Here is a 26677-nt window from a genome sequence, read left to right as displayed (position 1 = left end):
GGCTGCAGTAGATTATAATGTGGAGAGCTGAGCACTACACAGGGACTGAGTGGATTCATCTGCAGGCATTCACCTCCAAACTTGAGTTAGCAGCTGTGTCAGCTACTTTAACTTTATTCTTTGGCTGCAGATAACAGGAACTCATTTAAAACATAATGCTTTGTTATTTGGTTTTAGGCAGCAGGATATAAAAAGTGATGGAGATTTAAAGTCCATGTTAACTCTGATTTTTTTTTTCTCTGTAATAAATGCATGGTATTAGTAGAACAGAGCATTTGACCTCTGCATGCTCAGAGGTAATATTCCAGTGGCGCTTGAGTTTAAGTCGAGCTGCTTTACGCTCCGAGTTACAGTAATGATTTATGTCTCCTCCTGTGTGGTGCCTCATCCTCATTTGTGTTGTGCAACTTCTGAGCACACGCACTTGTTGGCATTTAAACTCAAGTGAAGTCATACTCCAAAGCCACAGTGAAGGCCCTTGTTCTCAATGCTGCAGCTGCCATCAGGATCTCACCAACATGTATGTGCTGCTGCACAACCAGCAGGTGTGTCTTTGGTGTTTTCTGCTCAACAGATGTGCAATCCAGGAGAGGAAGTGCCATTACACACACAGTGGAAAACAACACTTATCCTCTCGTGGTTGTTTTTGCATGAATCAGCAGCAATGCATAACTAACTTGTCATTTTGAAACAACCATAATTGCGTCCAAAGATAGTCCTCAGTTAGGCAACAGAAGTTAGTGGATTTGACACAAAAACAAACCCGTGTGCTGTTCTCGCACCAGCTGCTAAGTAACGTCTCTGCTCTCCTTGTGCAGGCTTTTGACTTGCAACATCTGTCCTCTGCTTAGTTCCTACACAACACAAAAACAGTGTGCAGGGACATCACTTAATTCGGTTTGGTCAGGCACACTTCGACAGCACTCTGCCTCCGAGATGAATCGTCCACCCCCACCTCACCCCTCCTTCTGGGCTTGCCTGAGAGGCTTTGGCAGGCTAAGCTGGTTAGCTGTAGCCTCACAACTCAGACTGTCATTCAGCAGATTGGGATGCTTAGACCTGCACAACATGTGACGCGTTAATGATGACCAACCATGACCTTTGCAGTCTGCTTGTGACTTCATTTGAGCTCTTCAACCTTCCCATACACCCATGCAGCAATTTTGATTATCTTATGAACAAGACTGGAGAGCATGTGAGTGGTCAGCTAATCCAATTACTCACCATTTATAACTTGTCAGAGCTATTACCCTCTGGATCAAGGTAAAATGTGCTGATCCCGGGGAAGCCGTAACATGATTTACAGTCACTTTAATCTGAGCTTGGCTGAAACCTGTGGTTGGGTTAAAGCTTGAGGCAAAAGCTGATTTGCTACCTAAGTTTTTATTCCAACCTATACTGTTTTGCACAGGTCTATCATGGCCTTTTAGCTAAAAACAGCTGGCTGTGACTCCAACTGGGAGTTAAAGACAAGTGCAACAGAACCAAAAAGTTAAAGTTGCAGGCTGTAACGCTGTTCAACTCCATAGAGCAGTAGGGAAGTGCAGAGTCCTGTGCTAACTCCCTGAGGGTTGGCTCCCTGTGAGTGACACCTTTTACATTCAACTGAGTAATTTAAGACACTGAATAAAAACATTAATTCGTGACTAAGGTGTAAGCAAGAATTTGGCTGTAATTAAACCTGAAGGTGTCTTAAAGTACTTCATGGGTTTCAATAATAATGATTGACACATTTCCGTATGTACTATATGTGTGTTGACATTTGATAAGCTTTCCATATTAGAGGAGTTTCATAGGTGTCTAACTGGACTAGAGCAAAGTACATAGGAGCCCATTGTTTATGTAGTCGAGTGTCAGCTGGAACAGCCTCCCCTGATGTCTAGTTGCAGCTGGTGTAAAGCAGCGAAGGAACAGAGACAGAGGGAGACAGCTGGATACAAAACATTCCCCTCTCACTGCCTTTGGTAAACCAGAGTAGCTGGAAGTGTGTGAGACCTCCCCTGAGTTGACTCAAGAAGCATAACACTGAGGGGCACTGCAAGCATGTAAAGCTGCTCAACTGAGGCCTTCCTAAAGAAGGGACCAGTAGCAGGATATAGACATGGAGTAGAGGGAAATGAGGTGAAGGGTTATAGAGTAATCTGGAGGGGGTGGAGGCTCAATGCATGTGTACTGCAGACTTCTTTTACATGGTTGCCTACAGGGAGGGTTCGGTGCCATAAACACTAGCTTGTCATTCACACGGAGGACAGAAGAAGAGGCTATAGAGCAGAGAAGGTGTGACAGCTTTTAAGACTGGTTGGGTTAGTTTACAGCTTAAGGAAACACAAAACTAGTCTGGCAACACTGCCAAAAAAAAAACAAAAAAAACCAAAACCCAGCATAGTTACAGCTGTGTTGTGGGAGGGGATTTCTAAAAACAGATCATCTTTTCATAATTTGCTCTCATCATGATTAATTGCAGCTCTGCATTCATTCTTACAGGCTCCGAAAAAAAGGCTGGGATGTAGCCAGTACTGCAGTTGTCCTTACAACTATAGTCTGCTACCCTGCATGCACCTTAGATAAGCAGTTTCCAAACCTTTTATATGTGAAGAGTGACTGTGTCCCTTGAGCAAAGCATGTTTTTCAGAGCCATAAAATGTAAATGATACTCAGCGTTTTTTCTGTTAGTGGTGATAACCTTTTCTTTAATCCCACCCCATTAATTTAACAAGCAGACGTTTAATTACTTCATTTAGCATGTTTGGATTTAACTCTTGAATAGTCTGCACTAAGAGGGAGGAGACTGTTTCCATAGGCGTCTCAGAGAAATTCAGTCAATGTGCTTTTCATTGTAAATGTTTTTTATTCAAACAAATGCACTTTTACAAATGACTAAGAACCAGCTTAACAACAAGTGTTTACTATATATTACATGCTTTTCAAATACATAAAAATGCTAAAAAAAAATAAAAATAAAAAGACAGGAACAGTGTATTTACAATACCAACATGTACATACAGCTTCATTCTCTGACAGAAGTTGGGAGCACCAGTCCATGATTTCCAGCATGGATGACATACTCGTGTTAAATTATAAAGGACAAAACAAATCTGGTCTTTCTGCAGCGACAGATCGGACCCGGCAGTAATATCAGAGTTGGTGACTTTGAGTAATACTTTTAAAGGTGTGACACAGAAGTATTTGGCTCATGTGTCCCATGTACTGATAGTGAGACAGAATATTTTTTTTTTAAAAGAAAACAACAGGAAGCACAGTGGTAGTTTGAAGCTACAATAAATCCAATCTGATTACTGCAGAATGTTCCAGTAAGTGGCCGTCTTTTTTGACCAATTTCTAAAAAGTCCAATCCTTCATTTTGATAATGTTCTTATCAATCCTTGCCCAGTCCTTCATATTTACCGTGTTCATGTGAGTACGTAGAAAAAGCAGGCAGTCATTCTTGCTGTTTATTACAGCTCAGTGTCCTCTTACAGAGACATTTCCTCGTCCCCGGTCTGCCTGTGTAGTACTTTTACAGAAAAATCACTGGAGAAGTTTAGTCCACATTCCCATTCACTATACCACAGTCCACAGCAGGTCCTGGTGCATCCGTGCACAAGTGCCATCACCACAAACACTCGCAATCCAAACACCTCAATGCTCCAGTGTGGTTTTGTCAGGATTTCAACACATGAACAATGTGGATCGATATGGGAGCAAAAACATAAAAAGACTTCATTTCTTTTACAAACGAAAATTCTCAGTAATTTCCTTCATTCTTTGGATGCCCTTTACAGATAAACAGGTAAGTGCAGTCTAAGGCACATTGACAACTTGTCAAGGTGAAAAATTCATACAGCACAATAAGATGCAACTAGACTATTGTTCCTGGTTTTGAGTCTTCATGCCAGTATATGTGGTCTTCTGGGTTCATGTTAGTGTGCATTTGGCTGCTGATGTGCGAGTCCATTTGGCTGACATCTATGTAGGATCTGTAATGAACATGCAGGATTGAATCACATTAGACAGTGGGCAAAGCTTTTGACTGGTTAACCGCGAGTTTGGAATGAATTAACCCTGGGCTCTGATAATCCTGGTTAGTAGCACCAAGATCAGCGGCTATACTACAAGAAGCAACGTAAAATTATAACACACGTTAATGTAGCAACCATGGGTTTCAAACATTAATCTCAGTTCTAAACCCAGGGTCAAACATTCTCACCCAATAAAAAAGAAGAGGCACTCAGATATTAAACACACACGGCTTTCAAATGCAACAATGTTTAGGGGTCACATTTTTACTCTGCCACACAAGTGCTTTCCCACCACCACAAGACACCCGGTGAACATCATAGTCAAATCAGACAGGTTTTTAGAGCCAATGATTTGGAGCGTTCTGTAAGTCCCTGTCACCATCACCATGACAACCATGTGGGGTAGTTTTACATTTCTCTTCTCTCACCCTTTCTTCTTTGCTCTGGCTTGATATTTGGGGGAAGGGGGTTAATTTTCCTGGTCATAGGCCTCTCTAAAAGCCCTGCAGGGCAAGCCATCCTATCACAGCTCCGCCACTCAAACTCTGGGGTACATCTGCACATGAAATGGGGCAAATAGTGAGTGGCAGCACATGGGTAGTGAGCCTCTGCATGGGCCAAGTAGAAGGCAAACAGCAGAGGAAAACAAGCAAACAAATCAACCAAGCAGTATATGATGACTGCAGAGAAATGTGACCACTGGATGACAACGTGCTTGCTGGAGAAGAAGTAGGGCAGGCATGTTTTTTTTAAAGAAGCCATGCAGTAACAGTACCCTATCGTACTTAATGAACGATCAAACAAGTCAAAAATGCAAAGTTCACCTCAAAACATCAGCAAGCAGACTATGAAGTCACGCTGTGGACAGACTGAACGAAGCAAACACACAGGCTCTGATGTTGCTATTTACTTACTATCAGCTACCTTTAGTAAAGGGCACCTTATTGAGGCTGAGCCCACTGGAGATTTGTTGCTGCACACGGCTGAAGGCCACCTGCCTGGCCCGACAGCCAGGGGAGTAGGAGGAGGGAAAGGAGGAGGAGGGCAAGGAGGAGGTGGAGGATGAAGCTGAGGAGGAAGAACTAGCAGGGAAAAAGGCACGGCATTTCTGGCCATCAGGGCTGTGCCAAGAGCCCTTTAAAGCCTCCGAGGCACAATATCTATAAGAAAGCAGGGGCCAATGGACAGTTAGGGAGGAGAGGAGAATAAATCTTAAGCTCTGAGGAAGAACTGACTGCTGGCTGCACATTTCCTATAAGTCTACTGCTGAACCAGACTGGCGGGATAAACTGACAGATTTAGGTTACACTTAAAAGTTAACTTAGGCAACATTGGCTTTACATTAGTCTACAGGAGGGTTTGTATAAGAGACAAATAAAAATATAACAGCTCATATTTTATCTAGCCATTCACTGCAGGTCATTAAACACTAGAGCTTAGCTTTGAGATAAGGGGGATCAGGGAGTGGCTTATTGGATAAGAAGTTGAATTTTATTTTTCTCACCTGTTGTGGGTGGAGTGGCTGTAGGGGGCTGTGTTGTAGGAGTAGGACTGTAGCGCATGCATAGGCACGTCATATTCCAACATACCACCATTCCCCTGGCTGTGCCAGTTTGCAGTGGAAGACACTGAGGACACTGGAAGTAGAAAAAGGTACAAATTTGTAAATAGACCATATGTATGAAAAGCTACGGTCACAAACGTATTACGTTGGACACTGTGTTACTGCATGCACATTTGCTAGGATGTGGTCGAACCTGATGAATAGGAAATGTTCCTGTTGTTGTGGCTGTAGGGCCCAGGCATGGTCTGATAGCCTAGGCTCTGCTGGGAGCCTCTGTCGTAGTCGTATGGGGGCTGTTTGTGTGCAGCGTTGCGCTGGTACCAGCCTCTTAAGTGTTCATGCACCAAAGCCTTCTGGATGTTCTTGCTGACGTGCTCGTTGCTTCGGGGTGGACAGTTCCTGGGAGGCCGCAGCGTGGCGTAGAGGCTCTGCGTCATGCCGTCAATCTCATCAGTATCGTACTGACTGTGGATTTTGTGGCTGTGATAAGCTGCTGGAGTTGGGTGATAGGAAGGATTGACGTTATAGTGTCCCTCCATCTCGTTCTCATACACGTAGGCGCCATTGGAATAAGCCTCTGCTTCTGTGTAATTAGGATAGCCTGCGACGTAGTAGGCTGTTGTGGTAGGTCTGCTCCGAGGCTGGTAGTTGTAGCAGTGGGTGTCTGGCTGAGCTAGATTGGGCATACTGCCTGCGTTGGCATACATTTCCTTTCTGTGGCGACCCCGGGCTCTACGTCTCTGTGTGTGGTTATTGGGGACATTGTACTCTACGCTGGAATGACTTGTATAGGAGGACCCATCATCGAGGACCTCAGTGCTGTTGCTGCGTCGGGCTGTGGAGAAGGCGAACGTAGGTATAGTGGTTTCGGTCTCCGTTGGGAGCTGAGACTGAGACTCCAGACTTCCACTGCGCTGGCGGAAAAGTTGTGGGTTATCCTCTGATCTATAATAACAAAACACAACTACAACTGTAGTTTGACTCGGTTGAAATGGTTTATGCTAAAGGACACATGAGATGTTGATGTAAATATTCAAGAAAGGAAAAATAAAAACAAACTATAAAGAAATGCACATTACATCTCTTGACGCCTTACCTGAGCTGTGAGCTGCAGTAGGGATTGCGGGTCAGGAGGGGGGTGGGTGGCATGCTGCGGGCATCACGTGGCTGTCTGGAAGCTGCTTTAAACGGGCTGCTGTGGCTTGATAAGGCATCATGCTGTGTATCCTGGAGTCGGCCATAATTTAATCTGGAACACACGACAACAATGTTTTCAGGGCATTTCATGCAAAAGCAAGCACCTAGTGTTTAAATTGACTTTTAATCTCTGTAGCAGAGGGCAACACGTCATCCGTGTCATTTTGTAAACAGTTGTGGAGTTTGTTGCCATTTATAATAAGTTTCCAGAACCACTTTCCTGTTGTTGTGAGCTCCTTGACAGGCACTGACATGTTCTTTCCTATCTATTTATAAAGCTGGAGCTTTGGTTGCTGATAAGAGGGAGACTGTTAGAGAGGCAGGAGAAAGAGGGAGGAGATGACTGACAGGAATGCAGCTCTGGATCTCCTCTACAGGTCGGGACTAGCTTCATGCTCTGGGCTTCAATTCAGATGCATGTCGGAAATTACAAATATTAATACGCTCCACTTTTGTCAGTGCTAGCTGTATACCTTTTGTCTGTATGCTGGTCATTGGAGGAAACCCTTCTATCTTGGTTGTAGTGAATGTCCAGAGTTTCTACATGGTGTGGTCTTGGGGAATATTGCATCGATCTGGATCGCTGCCTCTGAGGACCAAGCTCATCATCTGGGAAGTACAAAAAACTTTCTAATCTACAACGGAGAGATAGGGCAAGTAGGGACTTAACACATGCACACTGAGAATTACTTGACTTGGTCACTTACCATCGTCCAGAGTGAGGCTGTCAGATAGAGAACTGAGATCTGAAGGGTTGACGTCATCTGATAACAGAGGAGACAGTTGGTCTCAAAAAAAGTGACAATATTTTCATTCACCATTTAAAGTTGTCTGAGATGCCCTTGATTACCTGCTAAGATCAGTGAAGCTCTCTGGGTGGGGTTCTTTCCTTTCATGATTCTGTATGCATTGATCTCCTTCTCAATCTCCTGCAGCTTCCTCTTTGCATCCAGGTAGTTGTTTCTCCTCTTTTTCTTCACCGTCTTGCAGAGGTCGCTCTCACTCGATAACTTTATAGCAGCTTCCACAATCTTCTGCTGCAAAGCAAACATGCTCTCCAGATTTCTCAGATGCGGATCCTGTAAGGAAATAAACAGTTAAGGGGAAAACTCCTGAATATACAATTAGATTCTGTGACTGGATTGACAACAGTAGTAGTGTGTACAGAGAGACATACAGTGCAAGCAAAAAGACATAATGGAGAAGACAATTCTTTTAATGCAATGGAAGTATTAAAATACATTTCAAACTCTTCATCTTCATTACAGGTCAACAGGTCAACTGAACAAAACGATCTCCAGTGGTTTGAAGTGGTGTTTTGTTATTTTCCATACATTATATAATGGAGAATTACCACAACAAACACAACATGAGCTACACTAACCTCATCATAGGGGAAAAGGTCATCAATCTTGAAGGCTGTCCCGACACGACGTCGCACTTGAGGAGCCTTCTCACCTGTGGCCAGGGGATATTCTTTGGGCAATCTGCCTGTAAGTTCCTAGAAATGACAACAACCAGCAGTCAGCTGAGAGTCTGAAGCTTTAAATGTGACTGCAAAATAAAAGAACAAGAGATATACTTACAGCTTCTCTGATGCAGATCTTTTTTAGCTCCTCAAGTTTCTGTCTCAGTAAATCCTGAAGGTCGTTTTCCTTTTTTTTCAACTCAGCGATCTTCTCTTTCTTCTGTTCATCACCAATTTCAGAGTCTGCAGAACCTACAATACAAGCACATGTCTAATTAATGAAAAAATATAGCTATAAATCATCAGTCATCAATCCCACGGAGAGCAGTTATTAGCTGATTAGTGCTCCGTTTACCAGCCGAGATGAGGCTTCCATTGCTGGCCATGATGAGCTGATCTTTGCTCTCAATGCTGGGAAGTTTACTTCTCTGGGTGCAGATCTCTGTGAGCTCCATGGCAATGTCTCCTGAACTCCTGGTTGTGGTCATCTTTAACTGCAGAGGAGGAAAGAGAAACAGAAAAGATTGAAGTGAGGGAGGAACTGTGAGCATTTCATTTTAACGCCGTAACTCTATTTGCATGCTTCATACTTTAGGCACGCTGCTCTCTCATCAATCAGTGTGGGCTCTAATCCTCGATGAACACTTACACACCATCTGCCTTTGAGGGAGACAGAGGCTGAAAAACCTTATTTAACTGCAGCCACACGCACTTATCCATATCTGCCCCAAAATGCACATCACAAACTATTTAATATAGCTCCAGTGCTCAGTAAATATGAATCATAAACAAACGCATTGAGCACAGGAGTACCTTCAGGGCATTTTGACAAGTCCTTTACAAAGACCTACAGCAGGTAGTATACAAACTGTGCCTTTACCCATTTCTTCTCAGGTCATAAAATGCATTTATCCCTCCCCAAATAAACTTTATTTTATATTGCACACTGTATATTACTTTGAGTTGGCTGCTCTCTTTCGTAATAATTTGTACGAATACTACATCAGCAGAACTAATGCATTTTCAATTTTAGCTACTTAATCCCTGTTACTACAGCTCAAATCAGCAATTCATTTTAAAGCAAGGCTCTGATAATATTCCAACTTCGAACACAGCAGCAGAGAACCCATTTACATTATGTCCTATCCTGTCCTATCCCTTTGTCAAATTATTTACACAAGTCATGGGCATGGGACACGGATCAAGCATCACATGAGGATAAGTCACTATTACATAAAGGATATGACACTTAAATGACAAATATACATACTCTGTATCTTTTAATCTGTGTAAAGGCTACTTTTTTATAGAACAGGTCACTACATTATACCTCAGGGTAAAGTAGGTTAAATGAAAATACATTGTAAATATATGTTGACAGTTGTCAGCTCTTACAGTATCAGCCCTTACACACACACACACACACACACACACACACACACACACACACGATTTTGATTTTGATGTGTAGGTTGTTCAGTCAGCATGAGGTAATCGTTCCACAAAGGACAAGCACTGATGTCAAATGAGTATTAGTTACATTTACTACATTTGAGGAAAAGGAAATGAAGTAAAGTAAATCAGGGAATAAATGAGTGAAGAAGGAAAAGCAGATGCTCACCTTGCTTTGTTTACTGTCCAGGTAGAACTGGTGCTGGCTGATGGCCATTACCCAGATGGTTTTAATCAGAGAGTGGCTGGCATACCACGTGTGAATAACCAGGCCGGTTTGTCCAAAAGTTCGTTTGGTTACTGTTCTTCTATACAAGATAAGACAAATATGTATTAGTCTTAAAAAAACTACATGCAAAAATAAAAAAGATTAAAAAAAAACTAGATAAATAAAGCTTCAATTAACATGGCAAAAAGTGTTAAGTACAGAGTTGAACTAACTTCTTACAAAATCTTTAGTCAATTAAAGTTCTGGGAGCCTGTGTAATTATATCCCAAAGAGATGATGAGCAGTAACATCAAACTCATTTTGAAACAGACAGTGGGATATAATAACAGCTTTGTTGCCTGGAAGTGCCACATTAAAGCCGTAGTGATGATGAGAGGTTACAACAACCTTAGAATAATAAAATAGCCCCTTGAACAGTAGGACTACACTCATTTAACAGAAGATTACAGCCGTTAACATGGTGTCCTAAATGGGCCACCCGCTGAAAATGCCCTTCACAGTGTATAAGGTGTAGGAAAGTAGTAAAGAGTAGCAGCTAAAATGGGAACACTTCAAAAAACAGGAATAGAACCTATTGAGACCAGTTAAGATAAATAGGGTGGGTTTGCTTTCTCTAACCTGTGTGGATCATTCACTTCCACTGCAAATTTCTTCTCACGGAAATATAAATTCTCCAACTGCTTCCACTGAAACAACTAAAAGAGAAAGAGAGTTTGACAAAAGGGGGGAGGGAGAGGTAGAGAGAAATTACACACTGCTGAGTACACAAGCCACCACAGAGCTATTTACTGAGACGTGAATTTACAGTGCATAAACAGAAGAGTCATTTGATACACGAAAGCTGTAAAACACTTATTTGCATCAATTTGCTCAGAAAAAGTAGAAGCTTCCTATATAAGGGGGATCAATTTTACCAAAGCACAGCACCACAAGGAGGCAGATATTTTAACAACTGCCTTTATTTCATACAGAGTAGCCTGCCTTTTAGCACATTATGTTTCTGCTCAACTTGCAACATTAGCAGAAACAACACAACAGCTGAAGCTGTGAATGGGGCTCAGCGGGCCAGCCAGTCAGGTGTAAGTTGGGGCTAACACAGGAGCAATTATAATGCTGCTGCAACTGCAGGGAGTAAAATTGTGCCAGGCGGTCGGCCAGCTTCTCATTTCATTCTGCTGTGCTAGAGAACAGAGGCAGGACTTCTCCCTGTTTCAGAATAAAACATCTTCTTCACTGTTACCAGGATCTCTAAACTGATTTGGAGCCATTTGCCTGTGAACAGCTCTTCTCTGCTCCATTTTTGAAAAACCAAAAGGACATTTCTAAAAACTATTACCAGCCTTGAAGGTAACAACCTAAATTATGCTAAAGTATGAAATCATATTATACACCTGGATTTTGAGTGTTAAATTGTGCCTAGTAAAAGAAATCCTAAATTGTGACAACATACTTAGTGATTTTACTTTACAAACTAGCTATTTAAGAAAATAGATAGAACAGTATTTATAAGTACATTCCACCACACTAAGGAGGCAATTTAAGGAAGCAAAAAATAAAACTAAAACATTGCAACCTATTGACCATTTAAAACAGGATGACACGTTGAAGAGGCTTACCGTGAAAGGTATTTTTGCACTTATCAGATCCCTGCTGAATACTCCTGAGGTTGTATTGAATCCTTTTACTTAGTTTCCCACAGGGCTAGAGCTTCCTTGAACAATACTCTCTCTTGTCTGGTCTGAGGGAGCCAGATAGGTGTTGCAAGAGTTTCAGCTGAACAGACCACGCCCCTTTAACCACCCCCCTTCCTCTGACATCACGGACACCTCACATTGCCATCAAGGTTTTGTACTGCTCTGCACCGCTCTCTCTCTCTCTCCCTCTCTCCTACACAGTTTACTTCCTTTTTAATCAGACCTGATGAGCAAGTTGTACACAGTAGGACAGTTTTTCCTAGTTGAAAAACATTTCACCTTTGCTCTGATTCCTCTCATTTACAGATAAGCAATCAATCCTTCACATACTATGAATACTACACTTCCAGCTGGGAAATTCTCTGCTTTTAATGTTATAAATAAGAAACAATGAACTGTTGAGTAGCTGTATCCACTACAACCATCTCCCCCACCAAGCAAACATGTTAGGAATCTGTTACTATGGTCTAATCATTAATACCAGGGGCAGTCTTTAGCTGCATCTGAAGGGTTAAAACACACAACAGGGCCCCTAACCAGAGGAAAAACACTCCATGTACTATATTTTATGAAACCACAAGCATAACACCTGAGAATTTCTCAAAAATATCCTTAATAAGATGTTAATTTACCATTATTTAACTCATGCTACTATGTAACACACATATAGATACACTCCACATGCTGTCCCAATACTACACCGCTTATCAATTATAAACATAATTTGTGAGTAAAAGTGCATAGTACTTCATGAAGAACCAGCCAGCAGGACATCCAGAAGACCCTATCACATTGTAAACAGCACACCAATTCTGGCTCATGATCGTTATCACTTAGCATCATTTACATTATAATAAGGTAGGAATAAACACACACTTTCGCCGGATCATCCCAAATGAAACCTCCACACCTGTGTGGCAGCAAATAGATGAAACCAAGAGAAGTCTCTCCTGTTTCTGCTGTTAGATCCACTGTCAAAATATGGCAATGATGTGACACACCTCAAATTCTACAATCACTAGTAGACTTTTAAAGAGGAAATCGTCCAAGAAATCATTTTGCATACAATTGAGTTGATATTTATATATATAACAAATTATCGATAGAATCAAAACAATATTTTTAATCCGGCAAACATATAATCTTAACAGCAGGCTCATGATTTCCCGGAATATGCAAATTTACTATCAACAGTATATACATTCAGTATGTACTCCTCCCTTGTTAACATTGCATTACAAGGAGGTGGAAGTGGGCCAGATATGCCTGTCCCTCGAAATGGGATCAGGCTGTTCATATTCAACCCTTACCCACAACTCAAGGACCCCCAAAGCAACAAGTACAAAACATACTGTACATTGATAAAATTGTGTCAAAGATTTTGACTCACACACCCACACAGAGAAAGATCCGCCCTACCCTTTACATACCACGTCACATACCAGCTCTGGCTGGTTGGCAACACTGCATTTCCACAACATGACGCATAGTTTAAAGTTGTGAAAATCTGACAGTAGAAGAGGAAGGAACTTGATTCATGCGGTTATTCCTTTTAATTTAGACTATTTAGCTTTTTTAATCTATGACATTTGACATTTCTAAAGATCCTTCAAATCATGTCATTACTACCCGAAAGCTGACACTGTCACTCAAAATAAACTGAATTTAAAATTTATTTTGGTTCTGCTGGCTCATCATTATGGGGGGTGCTTCATTACCCAATGGGAGAGAGCCCAAGAGTCACAGAAACAGAGCGACAAAAAAGTTTCTGTTTTAATTCAAGAGAGAATTTACTCTTGACTTGCCATCTGTTCCAGTCATATCATCATGGAAACAAACTGTTGCGGTATGCTCCCTCATATTGAATAGTTGATGAATGAATTAATCCTTTTGGCATGGCAGCAGTGAGGACATTCAATATGGAGGGATGAAACTGGTATGCATGCATTTAAATAAGCATAAATATATATATATATGTTAAGAATGAAGAAATGCTGACCACTACTGTATCTCTAAATCTAGTTCCCAGCCCCTGCACAGTTGTTTGCTCAAACGTGTCAAGGACCACGTTTACATGGACTTAAGTAAATGGTTAAAGTCGGCTTTCTCTGGAAAGTGTCTTGTATACGGGAAAGCTGGTTTAAAAATTGGGCTACGATATTAGGGAAACCTGGTTTTCCCAGGTAGATTTCTGTCAGAGAATGCCGATTAGCCTGCCATGTATACGCATAACCAGGTTTCTAACTGGCTTTCTCCACCTGTGCATGTGCGTAACCAAGGCTTGCAGACAGTATCCGAGGAAGCTGATTTCTCTGAAGAATGCGGGTACTTAACTGCATGTAAACCCAGTCATTAGTGTTCCAACATCCCTCTCTGACTTAGGCATCTCTGGATCAGCTCTAGCCGTGCTTCAGTCTTATCTATCAGGGCAAACCTTTAAGGTATCCTGGCAGGAGCATGTTTTTTCACTCTTTTAACCTCTCTACCGGTGCACCACAGGGTTCAGTTCTTGGTCCTCTTCTTTTTCTGTCTATACTACATCCCTGGGTTCTATCATCCACTCGCATGGCCTTTCCTATCACTGCTATGCTGATGATACACAGCTCTTCCTGTCCTTTACACCGGACGACTCCACTGTCTCATCATGCATTTCTGCCTGTCTCTCAGACATCTCTGCTTGGATAAGAAAGAGACATCTTCAGCTCAACCTCTCCAAGACCGAAGTTCTTGTCTTCCCAGCCAGACCTTCCACACAACACAGCATCACCATCATCAAGTGATTGTTCCCACTAAGTCGGCCAGAAATCTGGGGTTCATCATCAACGACCATTTGAGCTTTAAGGACCACATCTCCTAAGTCTCTAGAGCATGCAGATTTGCTCTCTACAACATGAGTATTATCAGACTCCACCTCATTACATAGGCGCTGGTTTAAAGGTCTGTCTCTTGCCTACAGGGTGAGCAAATCTCCTGCTTACCTCAACTCCCTCATTGAGGTCTACAACCCCTTCTGTTTGCTGCAGTCAGCCAATGAACTCCTTCTGGTGGTCCCAGCACCGCACAGGAGACATCAAGCAAAACTCTTGATCCCACAATGGTGGAACAAGCTACCAAACTCACTCAGACTCACCCAATACTCTCTTCCGCACCTTCTTAAAGCTATTAATTTAAAAAAAAAAAAAGTCCTCTCTTCTCCTTCTTGCACTTGATCTCATGCTATTCAAACACTTTTCTGATAGGACTTTGCTCCTCGACTTAGATTTGTGCTTGCCTTGTACCACACACACACACACACACACACACACACACACACACACACACACACACACACACACACACACACAAACAGATTATCATAATGAATTTAGCATGCTGTGAGGGGCTGGGCAGAAGGCAAGGGGTGGGATGGGTTGAATACAAGGGCTGTGAATTTTGGCAAGAAGTACTATTAATATTCAAAAGATACAGAGGACTCATACACTTAGGTGCAACCAAAAGGTAATTAATTTAATTTATGTAATCTATTTTTCCAGCAATACAAAACCTTTGTGAGGTTTGCATGTGACCGTTACCCCTTGTGTGAAGGAGCTGGAGAGGGCAACTCCACCACACACCCTCAATGCTGTCGCCAACTCAATACACACAAATGCACCCATCCTCCTAACTGGCAGGTTGCCAGTCACAGAGGCCTCCTACCTCCCAAAGAGCACCACAGTTGCACCTTCAGTCACACAGTGGCTTTGCCCATTAATACCTCAGTATTCAGTTTAACAGCACGCCCTGCTATGTCAACAGGTTCCTGCTACATAACAACAGCTATGCTAGGGCTAATTAAAGAAGTTAGCAAGGATATGTCAGCATTTTTTCTTGTTCTCATTTTTGTGTGAACTGGGTTGTTTTCTAATCCCTATGACAGAGTATTCCACTGTAACTATTGATCCTTGCTGTATTTGCTCTACTTTCACCCTTGAACACACACAGGTCTGATAGATACTGATAGTCCAAAATAATTCCCACTATCTGTGCGTCTCTTTCCCGTGATTGGCATGGGAACCTCTTAGTTATGCCTATTTACAGCTTGGATAAATCATTAACCAGCTAACAATAACCACTGAAATTATATCTGGAAATGTAACTATTGAAGCAGTTCTAAATACTAAATACTGCAAAACATTCAAACTAAAACAACCTAAACAAAAATGCGAAAAGTGCTTCAGAAAATATACTGATTCAACCTACCTTCCGTGGTTTCAGCTTATCCTGCAAATCGTACTGGCCAATGCCTTTGTAGCTGACTCCCAGCCACCACGGTATTCCTTGCTTGTCCTACATGAAAGCACACATACATAGCACCACCATTCATTAAAGGTAGCTTTTATCGGTGGGAGTTTGAAAAAAAAAGAAAAAAGGCCTATTATCATAGCAATTACCCCATTAGGCTTACCGCATTAGCAACACAATAAGAGATCAGAAACATTTAAAGGCCTTAAAATCTCTGAAACCCTGACTGAGTCACTTAACTCAACTGTTTGATCTGCTTAGACACCTTGATTTAATAAATAAAGTTTGGCATAAATTGTTGTGAGATGTGTGGCTGTGAGAACAAGGAAACAAAATTAGAGGAATCACAACTCATATTCATACTACTTTTATTTTATTTGAGGTAAAATTTTGGCCCAAGCCAGTTTGTCATATTCTGTTAAAGTCTAGCCCCAAATGTTAGAGGTGTTACGTTAGGTGCAGCACATATGTGAAATAGGAAAGACCTCGACATTTAAGCATCAAGGTGAACTTCTTAGAGTTTTAACTGGAAAAAATGAAAAACAGCAAGTTGACAGTAGCTTGTTCAACTGCAAAGGGCACTGCTTTTACCTTCACTTGGTAATAATGGACTCCATATGTTGGCAGGGACTCTACCAGGCCCAGATACCTTCAGAGAAAGAGGAACAGGTTACCATAAAATCAACCACTTACACTTTATCACTGTCACCCAGCAGTTGCTGTAGAACAGACAGTAGGTTTTAGAGAGAGATTTAAACTACAGTCATTGACAAGCCATAGTCATTTGCAGTGGCAAGCTGATCGATTTGTTTTGGGGCCATGACAAAGGGGCAGAGTGTCTATTGATCAGTTCAAGAGCACAAATCATTCAAGCATAAATGACCCAGGGTTGCTCTGAGTTACAGTCACAGGAGAAAAACAACAGAGGATTGACATCCACCCAAGGCCGCCCAGCTGCCTACTCTAAAAGACACATTCTGGCATGGTGGCAGCTACCTCTCATAACAGTGACCACAGTGCAGACAGATGAGGTTAATGAGTAACTGCATAAGATTTTATAACTTACTGTACAACGGCTTGTCCTCTGGTCAGTCCCTTCAGTTTCTTGTAATGTTCAATCACTTTGTCCTCACTGCAAATGAATAGATAAGACATTAAATGAACAATCCATCATGTGTTAAATGTTCCAGCCACAGAGGGACTTGGGTGGGTGGGGTGGCCCTGCATTGACACACATTCTGTTTGCTCATGCAGAAAATGCATTCTAGCCTGCTAGCTGATGGCTCTCAGCTACTTCTCTTTCAAATGCAGCCCATTTGCTTCCCACTGTAATCATCCCTTTTAATTGCACAGCATGACTGCAAACTCACTGTGGCTACACTGACAGAAACTGGCGGATACAGACAGACAGAGACAGACAGAGAGAAAGAGAGTGAGAGAAATGTGTACATCTGTTCCCTTACACTATAATTTTAATTTGGACATTAAACTAAATGATGCTGCTTCACAGGCTGTGGCAGACACAGATAAACGAGGAGCAAAAACAGTACTGGAGACTAAAAAGACAGACAGCAGCTCTTCTCACACCCAGTGGCTGTAAACACCTCCATGTGCTCGCTCTGGGCTAATGGGCAAATGTAATTATCGCGACCCAGGCATTAATTAGTCGCCCCATCAGACACAAAACAGTCTGCCAGGTACCAGACAGGTCTCTTTGCACCTTACTGCCCAGAACTGCTTCCTGAGAAAATTACTGCTTTGTACAACAAGGTTTTACTGGCAGTTTGACAACGCAGGTATGGCTGTGGCCTTGTCCAAACTACAATTATTTATAGTGTCATGTTATCTGCAAAAACTGACCACCGCATCCCACTCACTGATGTGTTTTGAATTTTGTGGTTTTAAAAAAAAAAAACTTAAAAAGGTCACATAACTTACCAGTAATTGAGAGATGGATGTTCCCTTAAAACTCTGGTGGGCAGAAGTGGGAGCTCCTTAAGGTCTAACCTGGCAGTCTCACCACTAAAAGAAAAATCATACACAATTTTTTAACAGTAGATGTATTCATTCACAGTACAAGGAACAGAGTTAGTCTTTCCTCCTTTAGAGTTTTGAAAGACAACAAAGCATCAAACACACAATGCTGCCAGATGACACGCTATTTGAATCTGATTACGTCTATACATTAGTATCTCTATATTGATAATTCTATAGTATCCTGATTTATCAAAAAAATAAATGTTCCAAATCAACACATAGAAAAGTAAAATAAAGGTAACTGTTTCCTCAAGAATCTCAACCAAAGGCAAACAAGGCGAACAAAAATATTCTCCTTGAGTTTGTGCTTTTACAGAGTGGGTTGAATTTCTATCTTAAGGCATGACAGCAATAATTCATGTTTTAAACCTTTAGAAAAGGTGCAGTGTCAGGATATTATTTTCTTCTTTTTTATCTCTAAAGAGTATTACTGCGTGCCAAGAATAAACTTGATCCTTACTCATGTCTTGCCAGACTTCATTTATAAAAGCACATGCAGGACTTTAAATCAAAAGGAATTTTCTTGAGGAGCAGGGCAAGAAGTCTTTAAAGCATTAACGCTATTTCATGTACATATGCTCTCAGGAACAATGCACTTCAAAGTTATCATGTACTGTAAGTAAACTCAATGTTTGCTTTTACAAACACTGCCACAAAGGTTAAACAGTGGCTTCAAGTGTTGTATTATCCTCAACAATCAGCCATGTCATTTTGTACAGACAAATTGTTATATTTTTCACTGCAAAGGTCTATGATAATGAGCTATGAGTTGCTCTAAAATCATATAGCAGAGAGCACTGGGTCTACAGTTTCTAACAGACAAAAGAGGCTCTGGCTTGGTGGGCCAGTCCACTGGAGGCCCAAACAAAAGCTATTCACAAGGACTTGGCAGTCTCTGCCTGTATTAAAAAGTCCAAGCGTGTTGCAAAATAGTCAGAGGCTTCTCAAACAGAACCTTAATGTGTAAGTCCAAACATTTGTAATTTATACTATTTTAATGTCCCAGACAATTGAGCCACTAAGGTCTTAAGCAATAGCCTACCATAACAGAATCAAAAGTCTAGTGATTTTAGGACAAACACATTTGACCTTAGGTTGACTTTCGATTAGCAAATTATTCCCTAATGGAATTTAGCAGCTGCTAAAATAGTAGGACAAAACCATAATGATCCAGTTATCTGAAGCAGCTTACTAAACAAAACGGGCAGAGGCACTTGAATCACCCTTCCCTGTAGCTACCTCTCCTAGGTTGACTGGGTTTTGCTGCCACGGCACTTCGCTGCATGTGATGGCATATATTTTATGTGAAGCTGAGGCCTGTTGTTGTCGGGGTGATCTACACCATAGCCATGCTACGCTGTCAGCAATCTGGAATTCATTACTATGTCTGTTATCTCCCCACAGTCTGCAGCATGGGGGCCATTCCTACACCCGGTGCAGCCCAACCCAGCACAGCCTACTCAGTGCATGAGTGATAATACTCATGTGTCAGCTATTCCACAGAGCTGAGACGTGGTGACTGTGGAGGGAGCACAATGAGAGAGTCTGTTGCTATAAATGAACCACTAACTACAGGCTACACCTGCAAATAAAAGTAAAATTCTATGGGTGTAATACTTGTCCATATGGAGACAATCAGAGCACAACTGGCATTTTGTTTATTAAACTTAATTTAAAGTAGCTATCTACTAACATACAGTAACCCAGATGAATATCTGAGGCTTACTTTTAAAGATTATTACAAATGGTCAAGAAAATAAACTCTTGTAGGACATAAGTGAAGACATCAGTCAATTCAGTCACTTCCTAAATTTCCCACAACGCATTTCTTTATTCCCAGGTAAGAGTTGCAACTTATTGGGTTAAGCTGTGAAATGTACCAGCAGGTTGCAGAAGCAAGAGCAAAAATGTGTAAACCAGTGTGGTAACAACAACATCCAATGAAATATTAACACAGCAAAGGGAATTCTGATACACTACAAGCACAATGTGAAACCTGTGCATTACTTTAATACACAACGGGGGACCAGGCCACACCAACACACTAACATGACTACACTTTGTCCTCTGACGCCAAGTTGTCTACCATTGGATAGTGGGTCTGGTTCATCCCTCTTAAGTCAGCTGGCTGGAGGAGGAGGAGGTCTCCCTAACTCCACAGCTAATCTCCCTGCTTCAGGGCCCTTTGCTGATAAGTGTAGAGGAGTCACATTTGCTATATGTGCATTATGAGTTGAATTTACCAGGCCTGGTCTCTCAAAGAAGAAGAAATAAATTACACTGCTGGCAGGAATAAGTAATACTGCGACTGGACAAGTTGCTCCCAGTGGTATGTTCCAAGAAAGATTTAAGGAGAAGAACTTTATTTTACCAATTTCAATACACTCTTCCCAAAAAAGAAATAACATCATTGTTTTACAATTATACAAAATAAATTATATATGGCTTTTACAACTTGAAAAATAGAAATTGCCATGCAAACGAGTAAGGAAAGAGTCAAATCTGCAAATACAGAGGAAGATTGCTTGATTTGAAAACACTCCCATCGACGCTGATATTACCAGAAGTGTTGGCACGCTTTCTTTTATTGTGCTTGTATTGTGTGCTGTACAGATAGGTCAAAGTACACTAGATTCCTACACCCACATGAGCTGAAAGTTTAAACTGCACACTACACTTTGGGGCAATAAAGAAGTTTTAATTCAAAACAATAAGGCGTAAATCTGTACAAAAGCTGTAATTAATATTTATTAACAAGTATCAAGTTGCAGCTGATCTTTGTTTCTCCTTGTCTGCAAGAGAACATACATAATAGTTTGACATGGTGTCAGACTGCATTTTCAGCATTAGATTTATCACCATTCACTTGTGCACATACAATTCCTTACAGATCACAAATCTTTGTGTTCACAAAATAGACTGCAAAGCAAAGGGACAACACACAGGTCCAACCTGCTCAGTGACTCAGACAGCAATGGTTACTAATGGCAGCCAATGACCTTCACTTCTACAGCCGGCTAAAAAAAACAATAAACCTTATCAGCACGTCAAGAGTGAAAGAAATATCATCTCTACTAGCTAACATATTATGGAAGTTTCCCCATCAACTGAGGTGCATACACAATGTCTAAGTGCAGCAAGTGCCCACGGGCTGTAATATGCCTTTGTTAAGACATCAAGCCATCACATGCTGAAAATACTGTAATTCACAGTGAAACGTTTTGTTGAAACTGTAAAAATCTTACATCTGCCTTCATATGCAAATGTGCAAAACAAGAATGAGCTCAATGTCACGAGAGCAAATAGAAAGATATTATTAAATAAGGAGGGTTAGCGCAAAGTAAAATATGAACCAGTGACGTTAAACATTAACCCTGAGCTAATACATTATTATACACTAGGCACTTACCACAGTCTAGTCAATCTCTGCATCCTTGTCAATGTACAGCAACAAGCACTTCATTGATTGTGCAGAATTTGTATTAACTACAGACTCTAGTTTATTTGTTTATGGTCGTCTCTCTATACCAATACAGAAATATGCAAACACATGTAAAATAAAAAAGACAAAAACTTTGTAACTAAGCTTCAGGTTTTCCTTCATTTAGCCTGCGTTGCTCAAGGAGGCTTTCAATGAAAACCTATGTAACAAAGACCTTTTGGTCACTTCATTATGAGATTTACATTATAATTTGACTTCTTACCTGGTGTAATCTCCTTTGGATTCCTTGAAAAGAGACAATAACAGAGTTAGCACCAGCAGCAAAAAAAAAAAAAAAAAAACCTCACTATAATGTTCAGTATGCAAACTGAACATCAGCTAAGTGCACTTAACCTACAACGTTACACAAAACTGTAACGTTACACTATTAACGCTAATTAACACATTAACACGATTAATTTCATCAAATTAACGCTTGCGCGTCACAGCAGCATTAAGTTAATATAAACGGTTAAATCAATGTAACAATAGCTGCTACTAAAACTAAGGAACTAAATAAATGTGACGCTTTTTCCACAAACATCCGTTTGCAGAGCCTCTTCATTTCCACTTCGGCTGAGGAACAAAATTTCAGTGTAGAAAGCCTGCGACAAACTCTTACCTGCAATGCGAATGCGGCTAGCTTGAAAACATTTTCGCTTTCCACTTCGATAGTCTCCTGTTGTAAAAAAGAAAAAACAAAAAATAGAAATAACTACAATGGGCAGGTTTCAAAAATATGCGCACACACAGTGCATCCTATCCGAAACACTTGACTTAAGAAAAAAAATCCTTCCGTCCCGTACCTCGGTCCCACCGTTACCGACCGAACCACTGTCCCAGAGAAGACACCGTGTTTACAACTGTAAGAAGTGCGTGTAGTACTGTTTCCAGCGCATGTGTTGTTGTGACATTTTGTATTTCGTTAAAAAAAAAAAAAAGTGGTGCAGAGACAGCCCAACTAATTGTCCTCTCTGAAACTGCAGCCCCCTTCGCGAAGTGGTACGGTCCGTAAGCAGGTTCAACAGTCCCAGTCTTCCGTGGTGACCAATGTGCGCTCCCCGCGAAAAAAAAACTGCTTGATCACATGTTGCGTTCACTTGCCCCTCGTTTGCTTCTGTGTCCCCCCCGTTAACAAGCAATTTGTCAGACTTAAGGCAACTTTATTTTGGCTTGTGTTTTCAAATTGATCGGTGAAGAAATGGTTCTGGTTCTGCTAAATCTACATTTTGTGGTGAGTGAATGAATGAATAAACGGACTAAGTGCTACAGAATTGCTCGACCAAACTTTGGGTGCCTCCTGTTTGAGAGAAACATTTTACCTGAATCAAGAACATATATTGAAAAAAATACTTTTTTTTTTACACGCACAACAACATTTTAGCCTAAAGAAATATCAACAGATGAAACATGGTCAGAGCAGGTTCATGTAAATCTATGGAAATAAAGAATTGTAAGAAATTGTAAGAAATTAAATTAGATTTTTTTTAAACAATGAAGATGTGCTATGTGTTTTATTGGGCAAGTCTAACATTGCATATAGTCGGTGCTGAGGAAGCCAAGCTATGAGTTTATATATATTATCTGTATATCTGTCTAACAATTACTGTACTTCAATGTTTTTTCAATGACCTACATTTGTTTTTGCTCACTTGTAAGTCGCTTTGAATAAAAGTGTCGGCCAGATCACTAAATGCAAATGTAAAATGTACTGTACTACACATTGGTCATGTTTATCAGTCTATGGTAGTCTGTTAACCACACAGTGTTTGGATAAGGCATCATTTCATAAAGCTATCAGCTATAGTGTGCTATGACTTTGAACTGGAGGAAGGGCCAATTTGGTTACAAAACACAAAAATATTAGAACGTTAAACAGAGATAAATTGCTTTACAACACTTACATTAAACACCAATGATTTAGCATTCAGAAAAAACAGCTCCACGGTTGTGTTCTCTTTCAAAAGGGTGATCTTCTCGATATAAAACCTGTGAAGAGGTTATCTCGGGTTAACATGCTTCATTTATAACAGGGTGTCACAGCATTTTGCCAGTGTTTCATTCAGCCTTATCCACAGACTTAATCATAGTAAAAACAGACTAGTAATTTTGTTCCTCAGTCACATAGCAGGACTTAATCTTTGCTCCTTTGCTACCATCTGCTGGTTAGGACACACATTACACCATTCAGAGCTAAATCAATCGCAATAACTTCCTCTGCAACAGATGTCTGTTATTCACACTCAACTCAAGTTTTCCACACTGGCAAGCATATGCATTGACAACACTTACCTTACTAAAAACTTGAGTTCCAAAGGCCCTGAAGTCTTGGAGAAGTCATGGTCAAGGACTTTACGGTCCAGCTGGAGCCAGTTATTCTGACCACTGAGCAGGAATAAAGGAACAAATCATTGGTTGGAATTCAGATAGTTTAACTTTTTCTTATATTTTCTCTTCTCTCTTACAACTCTGTAATCCTGTTGGTTCTAAATGAACCTATCAGATTAAAATAAAACATATTCATCATTCTCCTTCCTTTGTTCTTTGCACATTAGGGAATGTTCTTACGTGTCATCTATGAAGCACAATCCAAAGTATTCTTTCTCCTTCAGATTAAAATGTGAGGCCACCAAATCCAACAGCTCGCGGGACAAAAGTCTGGGCTGGAGAAGTGAGATAGATATTTTACTTGCAAATACAAAGTATAGACTTTAAACACAATACAAATTTTCTAATAACAATAAAAACTAAATAGTACATGTGAGATAATTCAGTATCTGATCCATGAAACATGCCTCTGAGAAACAAATGAACAGCTACAGAACAGAAACTACCTGAACCAGCAGCTCCAGATTCCTGCCATCAAGGAGGTGAACGTGGCACAGGCGACCTTCTGTCATCTAGAGGGAAAAAGATAACATGACACATGATATTAAACCAGGGCTGTTTATCCATTATCCTTTACATAAAATCTCTATTTCACTTTTGTGAGCTCTGCATTGACACGCCTCAGTGTCATCTTTGTCAAACATGACATTGAGACACTGAGAATTACAGGCAAGTGTCCATATGGGACACACACTCTAAGAGATCACAGTTATCATAAGGTCATGATTCTCATTTTGTTCATTTTCTATAGAGTCCTACATTCACTATCATTGTCTTTTAAAACCCTTATATTCTCTTGCCATTAATTTCGATCTAATGAAAAACCCTGAAGCATCAACATCTCACACCGCTTAAAAAAAATTAATTGTAAAAAAGACAATGAAGTTGTTCTGCATAGTTTAATTGAATTCCTACTCTATTGTTTTTAAAGAATAGTTTTAAGACTCACTTTCCTGCAGTCAGCACAATTTTCTGTCAGGACAGAACAAGGTAGAAATATTATGTGGTGATGAATAATAGTCATATTTCATTGTGATGAACCGTTGCCAAATTCGGCTTTATATCCTGATAGTTTAAACTGTTTTGTTCGAACGACATTGTGTCTATATAATATACTAAAGGGCTATTTGTGTGGCTTAATCCCAATCCATTATTATTATAAGTAATGTAGGAAATTATATGTAATATAAATTGGAATAAAACTATTTTTAGGGTATATTATTGACAAAATGTTAAGTAGCCATCTTGGTTAAAGGAATAGTTTAACATCTGGGGAAATATGGTTGCTTGCTATTTCACAGAGACTTAGATGAGAAGATTACCACCTCTCATTTATCTTATATTGAGGAGCTTTGCTCAAAGACTGGAAATAGGGGGAACTGCTAGCAAGGCTTTGTCTCTCCCCCCCCTCTCTCTCCATCTCTCTCAAACACACCTCTCTATAAGAGGCTTATTTTCAAATTAGGAGTCCACTGACTTAGGACCTCAAGGGAAAGGTTTTAAAACATTATGCGGTTTCAAAATAAAAGCACGTTAGCGGGAGGATGTTACCAAAATGTGGTGAACATGCCAGATTTTCAAAGTAAAAGCATCAGTAAATGGATCAAAACTCCGTCTAAATGATTCTCCATAGTTTTAACCTAATATTTTTCTTAATGTAACCTTAATGTAAACTTCTTTTCATCTTTATTGTTATATACTGTCAACTTTTTTTGTAACTTGTTGTCTTCTTCATTTGTTTCAATTTTAGCTGTTTTCTTTTTCTTTTATTTGTACCTCCTTTAAACTCTTTTCTCATTCTTTGCTACTTTTGGTCTTATCTTTTTTCTCTTTTCATTTAACTTTTTCAATTATGGCTTCAGTTTTACACCTAGAAATGTATAAGCTCTTCAATGCTCACTAACTTCTAATTGAGCACCATCTTTTGGGTAGTTTTATAATTAGATGAATATTCATCATACACATCAAAGCCTCTTTGTACAATTTACAGTTGGGCTCTAAGTGTGTGATGATTGATGTCTTCTCCAGTAAGACCAAAAGAGAGAAGGCTGAAGCCAAAGCCTATTTATAACTCTACTGTACCCTTATGTAATTTCACATGATGTCATTAAATTTCCTTTCATATCCCAGATAGGTATAGTCCTAATAGTGGTGCTATAGTTCTAACAGTAGCATAATTACCTGCAACATCACTGTGGCAAAAAGAAGTGTGTTTAAATTCCCAGCATTTTCATTAGGTTTTGTTTTCATAAAAACTGATGAATGGAAATGATTAATGGAAACTATGACTGACCTTAAAAGGAAGGCAAAAAAAGAACCAAAACATTTTTTGTTTCATTTTCAAAGAAACAAAACCAGAAAGGTTTGACAAATAAATCACAGCTTGACGCAGAATGACGTTAATGCATTAAATTGGTCCCTTTTTGGAAATTTGTGCAAAGTCACATAAAGAACCTTCCTCGTGCTTGCTCACCATTATGTGAGTCTACATTGTTCAGATAGCAGTAATAAGAGCAGGATCTTACTATTGTTTTGTCTCATTAACACTAGGACAAACTGACCTAAAGCAAGTCTTCACACTTTGCTGCCCAGGAATTCATCCAGGACACCCTTCATTTCTGTGACTTCAGTCACTCGACATAGAAAACATGTGGCATCCAACTGCTTGGCCGTCTGTGGTGGAAACTGACGGTTATATTGACGTCCATTGTAACCACAGGGTAAAAATGCCTCGTGGCGACCAGGACATATTGTTCTCGGCACCACAACAGAATTGTCATTTCACTTTTATAGTTAAACATACTTTCCCATTTTGTTGTTTTTTCCAGACCTTAAACCACTGTGAGATTTACAGGTCTGTGGTCACA

General features: G+C 40.4%; 1 protein-coding gene across 6 annotated transcripts in view; it reads right to left on the bottom strand.

Moving 5' to 3' along the window:
* Positions 1 to 2825: 2825 nt before the first annotated feature.
* The window catches only part of frmd4ba (FERM domain containing 4Ba), a 40009-nt gene continuing 16157 nt past the window's right edge, over positions 2826 to 26677 (bottom strand). For 2 of the 6 annotated variants that reach the window (XM_067503572.1, XM_067503568.1), the window contains exons 2-25: positions 24257 to 24322; positions 23991 to 24085; positions 23715 to 23807; positions 23327 to 23411; positions 22045 to 22101; positions 21646 to 21668; positions 17843 to 17926; positions 16971 to 17036; positions 16496 to 16553; positions 15863 to 15949; positions 10548 to 10624; positions 9870 to 10008; positions 8604 to 8742; positions 8367 to 8500; positions 8165 to 8281; positions 7631 to 7859; positions 7488 to 7544; positions 7254 to 7389; positions 6680 to 6832; positions 5777 to 6528; positions 5524 to 5656; positions 4944 to 5179; positions 4448 to 4575; positions 2826 to 3977 (exon numbers count right to left, since the gene is read on the bottom strand). In XM_067503572.1, the coding sequence (XP_067359673.1) occupies positions 4514 to 4575; positions 4944 to 5179; positions 5524 to 5656; positions 5777 to 6528; positions 6680 to 6832; positions 7254 to 7389; positions 7488 to 7544; positions 7631 to 7859; positions 8165 to 8281; positions 8367 to 8500; positions 8604 to 8742; positions 9870 to 10008; positions 10548 to 10624; positions 15863 to 15949; positions 16496 to 16553; positions 16971 to 17036; positions 17843 to 17926; positions 21646 to 21668; positions 22045 to 22101; positions 23327 to 23411; positions 23715 to 23807; positions 23991 to 24085; positions 24257 to 24322 (3078 nt within the window). In that variant the 3' untranslated portion in view covers positions 2826 to 3977; positions 4448 to 4513. Of the gene's footprint in view, positions 3978 to 4447; positions 4576 to 4933; positions 5180 to 5523; positions 5657 to 5776; positions 6529 to 6679; positions 6833 to 7253; positions 7390 to 7487; positions 7545 to 7630; positions 7860 to 8164; positions 8282 to 8366; positions 8501 to 8603; positions 8743 to 9869; positions 10009 to 10547; positions 10625 to 15862; positions 15950 to 16495; positions 16554 to 16970; positions 17037 to 17842; positions 17927 to 21645; positions 21669 to 22044; positions 22102 to 23326; positions 23412 to 23714; positions 23808 to 23990; positions 24086 to 24256; positions 24323 to 26677 lie in introns of all 6 variants that reach the window. The other 4 variants (XM_067503570.1, XM_067503569.1, XM_067503571.1 and 1 more) reach the window with 4 other exon arrangements.

Source organism: Channa argus, chromosome 5 (assembly GCF_033026475.1).
Source record: "Channa argus isolate prfri chromosome 5, Channa argus male v1.0, whole genome shotgun sequence".
Classification (NCBI taxonomy): domain Eukaryota; kingdom Metazoa; phylum Chordata; class Actinopteri; order Anabantiformes; family Channidae; genus Channa; species Channa argus.
Note: the sequence above shows the minus strand (reverse complement) of the source record. Positions and strands in the feature narration are given on the sequence as shown.